Source organism: Elephantulus edwardii, unplaced genomic scaffold, assembly GCF_000299155.1.
Source record: "Elephantulus edwardii isolate Elephantulus edwardi_28Jun2011 unplaced genomic scaffold, EleEdw1.0 scaffold00039, whole genome shotgun sequence".
Lineage (NCBI taxonomy): Eukaryota > Metazoa > Chordata > Mammalia > Macroscelidea > Macroscelididae > Elephantulus > Elephantulus edwardii.
In genome coordinates this window covers 18,108,671-18,116,022 of record NW_006399789.1, presented here as the reverse complement: position 1 = coordinate 18,116,022, position 7,352 = coordinate 18,108,671, and the positions used below count along the sequence as shown (strand labels likewise).

At 42.6% G+C, this 7,352-nt stretch overlaps 1 protein-coding gene across 1 annotated transcript in view; it reads right to left on the bottom strand.

Moving 5' to 3' along the window:
* The window catches only part of ARHGAP18 (Rho GTPase activating protein 18), a 212,631-nt gene extending 207,288 nt beyond the window's left edge, over positions 1–5,343 (bottom strand). The window contains exon 1 of the mRNA XM_006885031.1: positions 5,231–5,343. Coding sequence (XP_006885093.1) covers positions 5,231–5,343 — 113 coding nt within the window. The remainder of the gene's footprint in view (positions 1–5,230) is intronic.
* Positions 5,344–7,352: the final 2,009 nt, after the last annotated feature.

Sequence of the window (7,352 nt, the reverse complement as noted above, 5' to 3'; positions counted from 1 at the left end):
AAGGATCTTTTGTGGAAAATAATGTATTCAAACTTTGTAAATCAATCAGTATTAAAAAATATAATTTATACTTGGGGTTGTTGTTGTTAAGTGCTGTGGAGTCTCAGACCACTCATAGCAACCCTATAAATGATAGACCTGAACACTTGTAAAACTTTAACCATTTCTCCAAGTTCATAGTTTCCAGAGGCAAGCAATTTCGGAAATAGATGCCACTCCTGCTTCCAAGCTTGGGGTTTTTTTTGTTTTTTTTCCAAAGCTTGTTTTAATCGGGAAGCTCCACCAAACACTGTCCGTCATGGGTAGCCATTATCACATTTGACACATCAGTGTCAGTGTTTAGCATCACAGCAACCACAAATTACCTCTGTACAGCAAATAGACAAACCAGTGCTATGCCAATTAGAAGAATGGACACTCAGGGTAAGGATGTAAAAATAAAAAGATATTTCCTTACGAACATTTACAAGTCAGCCAGCAACTAATGTTAACATACTTCTTCAGAACCTGATGAGTTGAGGAGGAAACATTACCTGCCCCACCCTAACTACTCCCCTTCAGAAAAAAAGAAAACAAACAAAAAATGCCACAAGACATTACACTGTGATTCAGCAAATAGTTGAACTGTTCTAAACAGGAGATGGAGGGATGCCTTAATCTGACATTCATCAAGTGTGTCTAGATAAAGAAAGATAATGCAATGATTACATAGTGTATAATGCATCAGGCTGGTATACCTACCGTCCACAGTTCAAATCCACTAGTCAGTCCTTAGGAGAAAGAAAGGCAGTCTTCTCCTGTGAAGATTTACAGCCTCAGAGACCTGAAGGCAGCCTACTTTTACTAGGAATCAGCTCCACACAGCAGTGTCAAGGAGGAGGAATTCCTTAAGCATCCAGTGAATGTGTTGTGATAAAGAGGGATAAAGCAATGATACAAAAGGAACTTTAAGAGATTACTTAAATCAGCTCTGACTCACCCTGACCGTGTGTGGAACAGGAAGAAGAAACATTGCCCAAGTCATGGATGCCTTTGAGCCCATAGTTGTAGTCACTGTGTCAAGACATCTTACTGAGACTCTTCCTTTTTTTCACTGACCTCCAAGCATGCCGTCCTTCTCCAGGGAATGATCCTTCCTGATAAACAGGCTCAAAATATTTTCATTCTTGCTTCCAAGGAATATTCTGATTTTTCTCTTCCAAGATAGATTTGTCCATTCTTCTGGCAATCCAGGACATACTCAATATTCTTCACCCACGTCATAATCCAAAGATATCAATTCTAGATCTTTGTACACTTGCACATCTTGTGTACCGCCCAGCTTTTGCATGCTATGTTGTTACTTGCCATCAGGTCAGGACCAACTTACAGCTAACCCTCCAGTGGGTTTTCAGAAGAAGTTAATCCCACAGGAGGAGACTGCTCATCCTTCTCCCATGGAGCAGCTGGTGTGTCCAAACTGTGTCCCTTTGGAATTACAGTGTTCCACTAGCCACCAGTGCTTGCGCCCAGAGCTCTCTCATATGCATATAAGAAGACTAAAAATAACATGACTGAGGTCACACAGTACAAACAGTGATTTTACTTCCCCAGCTATTAATGAATACTCTTCCAGTCCTGAAGCCTTCTTCTTAATAATAAAGTCCAATTTATCAGATTATTTACTCAGCATATGTATTACGTAGAAGGGACAAATTCTGACTAGAAATGAAATTAGTCTTTGGCACTTTCTCTAAACACACTGCTGCCTCAGCAATTCCTATTTAATGGGATCCTGCAAGACAGAACTCTTCTATAGGATTTTCAAAACTATAACTTTTATGGAAGGAGCCTGTCTTATCTTTCCAGCACTGAGTAACTGGTGTTCAGCTTTTGGGTAGCAGCTGAGCTCTAACCATTGCGAACTGGAGCCCCTTGAGCTTCATCCAGCTGCCTTGAAATAGGTGAAAGTACAGAAGTATATCTTTATCTCCTTTAAGAATGTTGCTGTGTTTGACATTAAGAGCTTTTTAAAAAAGGGTTCAACTCTGAACCTTGCACTTTGGAGAGCATCTCCGCCAAATGCATAAGCACCAGCAGGCCAATCCAGTCAAAGTCAAAGATCCCCACCCCCAAACACCAACCTTCATTATTTGGAAATCAAAGATGTTTTGCATTGGATAAAGATGCTATCAGGAATCTTCTTAAAATGTCAGAGAACAAGAGTTTCTGTTAAAAGACTACAGGGCACCTGACTGAAACCATGCTATTTTCAATTGTTTGTATGTATCTGAAAGCTGGATAATGAATATGGAAGACCTAACAAGAAGAGAAGAGTACCAAATGACCATGGACTATCAATAGAACAAATATATCTGTCTGGAGGAATTGCATCCAAGGTGCTGCTTAGTGAAAAGTAAAACTTTACTTCATATACTCTGGGCATGTTGTCAAGAGTGACAATCCTTGGAAAGAAAGAAATCATACTGAGAAAAGTTGGTATGCCCCATCAAGTTGGAACTAATTCATAAATGACCCTCCAGAAGATTTTCAGAGACTGTAATTGCATGGAAGGAAACTAGCCAAGCTTCTTCCTCAAAGCAGCTGATAGAATCGAATGCATGCCTTTGCGTTGGGAGCACAATCCCTTACCACTAGGCCAACAGACCTGGTGGCTGCCAGCTGCTCAGGCAGAGTAAGATGAACAATCACTTTCTGTGCTATTTACAGCCTCTGAAAACATGCTGAATTATCAGAAATGAATTGGCAAAAAGATACCAAAAAATGTATAGTGTTAGTAAAAAATAGAAAACCCAAAATGAGACTCTACAACAATGGGCTTGAACATGGCAGAAACTGAGGACAGTGAGGTCCAGGACAGGGCAAGTGTTTATTCTGTTATTTATAGGGCTGCTTCCAGTCAAAGTCCTCTCAAGGGTTCCAAGAATCACACTAACTGATCCCATCTGCCTCTCAAACTTCTGCTTCCTTCCATTTCCAACAGTGACAATCCCTCAAAATGAAACAAAGTTCCTCCAGAGTAATGATAAGTTTATCTTGATGACTAGCTTTGGTTTAAGGTGCTATCTTTCCTCCTTCCCCATGCCTACCCCGGCATTTCCAAACCAAGCTCCACCTTACTAAGTCAAATAAAATAACTGTTTCCAGAATAGAATTCCTAGGTAGAGCAAATCTTTAACAGGCTTGGCTGCTAATCAAAAGGTGGGAAGTTGGAATTCACCTAGATATGCTTCAGAAGAAAGGTGTGATGGTCTACTTATTAAAAAAGAGTCAGCCACTGACAACTCTTCTGTAGTTCTCCACTGACATCCATGGATTGTCATGAAGCTCAATCAACTCCAAGACAACTGGGCTTAGGCATTGGCACATTTAGGAGCAGACCCTCATACTACAGCCCCCAGGAGAATATTACACGGGCAGCAGCTGCCCAGCATGTCCCTTTTTCAGGTTTTAGCATGGGATTAGCCTGATCTATTGCTTTCTTTTGTTCTCTCAACCCACTCAAGCACAAGACACCCACAACAAACTGCCAAACAGCAATGTCAGAATGAGTCCCCAGATCTGGCTAAGCAGCCTGAGGGCAGAGGCGGAGAACTGCGGCCCAGTCATCCTTTCCAGTTGGAACTAACTCAAAAGCTGATCCTTGAGCAGGTTTTTTTCAGCAGCTGTAAATCATTGGGAGGAGACTTCTTGTTCTTTCTCCTCCAGAGCCTCAGCGGATTAGAATTCCCCATCCACTGGGCCACCAGAGCTCTCAGACTTATAGAGGCAGTCATAATCTTGAGCATGAAAATTAGAGATAGGGATTGCAAATTACTAAATTACTAAAATCCCAGATTCAGCTCAGCCCAACCCAGCCTAAAGCCATTTGAGAATGCGCTGACTTTGCACAGTTCTACCAGCATGTGGAAAACCAATCAGTAAGCTGTCGCTGCTTAAGGGTGACTCTGACTTCACTTGACCTACAGTAAAATGGATGCATTTTATTATTTTTCCCCCCATAGGATAATGCTAACTCTCCTATCAAGTACAGAAATTAACATACTAGTTTAATCTAAAGAATAAGCATTAATTCTCTTGCAGCTTTGGGAATGCATTAATTCCAGGGACTACATACCACCATGGTTATGTGAGAAAAAAGTTCAGGTTATCCTTACACTGCAGTCATTCCTCAATATTTGTTAATATATATATTAACGAAGTGAAAGAGGGCATTCTCTCACTTTAAGGCTTAGACATAGTCACATCAGAACAAAGAAGGCTTTATTATCACATTAAACATCAAGGAGGAAGCATGCTTATGGATAGTTCTAGGCTCTTTATTAGGCTAGCACTGGCTTTTGTAAGCTTCTAGGTCAGCATTTACAGTTTCCATCTGAGATTGGAGATAAGGCTGCTCTGCTAATGGCAAGGTCATTAAAGGGAGAAAGAAATGGGGGAAAGCCCTTGGGAAACAGAACAAAGTACACAGAGAGAAAAGCACTCTGCGCCTCAGTGGTCTCTGGGGCACTTGCCCTCTGCGCTTATAAAATGATTTATCATTAACCACCTTTCAGCTGACAAAAACTCCTTTTTAAAAAAGAGAGGGAGAAACGTGCGCACACTCAAGGTTGTGAAATCTATTCAAAGGCCAGAATCTTGGGGTGGTTTTGATTGTTTGGTTGGTTTTTGCCTTAAGAAGCTTGTTTTCCTCAAGGAGAGAGAGAGAGAGAGAGAGAGAGAGAGAGAGAGAGAGAGAGAGAGAGAGAAAGGAAATTTTTAAAAAGACAAACAAAACAAGCAATAAAAACCACCACCGCTCCAACAACAACACTCGTACAGTACAGAGAGCCGCCTCCCTGCATTTTGGCAGGCTTTCCCAACTAACAGTTCCAATGCCTGTGCCCGGAGCCCATTCAAGAATTCCATCTCTTAGGAAGTGTTTCAACTGTAGTCATTTGATCTTTCGGCATTTTGCAAGTGCACCTGCTAAGCAACAAGTCCGCTCGCTCCGGTATCGCTTGGCTCCTTCGTGCCCATCTTCACAGCAATCATGAGGGCTACTCCAGATCCGGACAGAAGGTGACTAAAGGAACCCAGAAAAGCCGTGCCCTACATCTGGATGCTCTGGGAGTTCAGGTTCTACATGCCTCTGTGGTTCCTTTCTCCCCTGACCAACTTCCCTGTCACTTTTCCCCCTGGCGCCTCCAACAGCGTTTTGTTTGGTTCTGGCATTCCATAGCAGGCTTACCTGGAGGTGGCTTCCTCCCCTCCCTTGGCATGGCTCCCCCCCACGGCCTGGTCCTTGCCGCTGGGGTGATAGGCAGTCAGCACAACTCCCTGCGAACTGGTCAGCCAGTTCATGGTGACAGAAGGGGCATAATTTCTGCAAGACGGACACAGAGAAGGGGAATGAAGTTCCTGTCTCGCCTGGCAACTCGGCTCATTAGCATGGGCGGCTCCGCCTCCCCGGGCCGGGGGCGGGGTCTCCGCGGTGAAGGGACGCCCGGTTCTCCAATTAGAGACGGTGGCTCAGAGCATTGTTCCAACCCGGGGCAAGCCCAGCCCGAGCCTCCTTAATTATCCGGAGCGGCCGCGAGGCTTTGTCGCTCCTCCGGTCCCTGGTTCTTCTGATCTGATTAAACTACCAAACCATACACCCAAATCATCATTGCAAGTACAAGCTGTCTTGCTTAGGAAACAATAAACGATGACAAAGCCTCCCGTCCACCCGCCCAATTGCTGGTTTCCATCTGATAATTTCTGCTACTTCACGTAACATGAGTAAGGGCCTTAACCCCTTCCTTCTCCCTTGCCTTTTAAACCACTGAAGCTAAAACCAAGGAACCTGAGGGGAAACTGTGCTTGCAGACAAGAAAGGCTTTATACCTCTCAGGTCCAGTTTAAAGCTGCCTTCATTAAAAAAAATGGCCGCATGCTTTGGAATGCCTTCATCACTCATCTAAAAGACCAAGCCAAGTTTATCTCTTGCTTTATGAATCTGTCTTTAGTACTCCATAGACGCACGGATTAAGGCTCCGTCAAGGTTATTGCTGGGGATGAAAATAGTGCCTAGTATTTGTTGGGCATCTACTTACAACATGTCTGGCACTGTGCCAAGTGTTCTATGACATTGTCTAGCCAATTCTTTCCCTTTCTCGCCCCATACATACACACGCATGCACACATGCACACACATCCTACAAGATACATATCTATATCTGTCTATATATGTAAATTTATTGCCTGTATTTTATACAATACAAAGAAAGAAAAGTGGAGAGAGATCAAGTATAACTATTTCTAGGATAGCATGGTTGTTAAGTGCTAAAAGTTAAAATTGAACAGAATTCTAATTTTTTTTTTCTTTTCCTTTGTTGTTTTATTAACTCCTAAAATGCTCCTTAGATCTGGTGGCCTTGTGGGTAAGAAGTTGAGTTGTGAACCCAGAGGCAGTCTTCTAACCTGTCAGCTGCTCCGGAGGTAATCTCCTACCCAGCAATTTATAGCCTCTGAGAAAATGCCCTGAAGGGTCAGTCAGTTCTATCTCAATGTCACACAACAAAGATGGAGATTAGAAAACAAATTCAAGGTTTCTCTTGTCTCTCCCCTAAAACATTCTACTCTTCTTTATATTTCTAAAGCTCTTTGGTGGTGTAGTGCATTCAGCGTTCATCAGCTAACTGAAGGTTGGAGGCTAGTATCCATCAGCCACTGGACTGTCTCCATTCCTTGAAATTTACAGCCTCAGAAACCTGATAAAGGGTTGTCATGACTCAGAATGGACTCAATCGCAGTGGATGTGTGGTTTTGGTTTCTATAGTCCTAGTTTTGTTGCCTTCATTAGGTGTTACCCTTTGACCTATAGATGTATTCAAAATTCCTCATAAGCAAGCCTTCAGTCCTTAAATATGCTTTTGTACATTTTATTACTTAAAATGATGAAAAAGAAATAATTTAATTTTGGATTTCCATTCATTCATTGTTGCACATTTTCCCCCACCAACCCACACCCAGTTGCTTTTTCTCTTTGAAAAAAAATTCTTCATTGTACAATTTCCTACCCGCCCACAGTCCACTTTGCTATACAGCTCTTATTCTAGACTGTTGTCATGAATAATAATACCTAATCATATATTCCTTTTAAACAGTTCTTTCTCTCATCTGTTCCAATTCAGTGTATATGATTTATCCCCTCTTTTTTTAGTTTCCTCCCAATCCCCATGTCAGTCCTGTTTTATAAGAGTGCCATTATGGGGGGAGCTCTGGTGGCCTACTGGCAAGGAGCTGCAACTACAATCCCAGAGGCGCACAGTTCGAATCCACCAGATGCTCTGCCGGGAAAAGGAGGGACAATCTCCTCCTGTACCAGT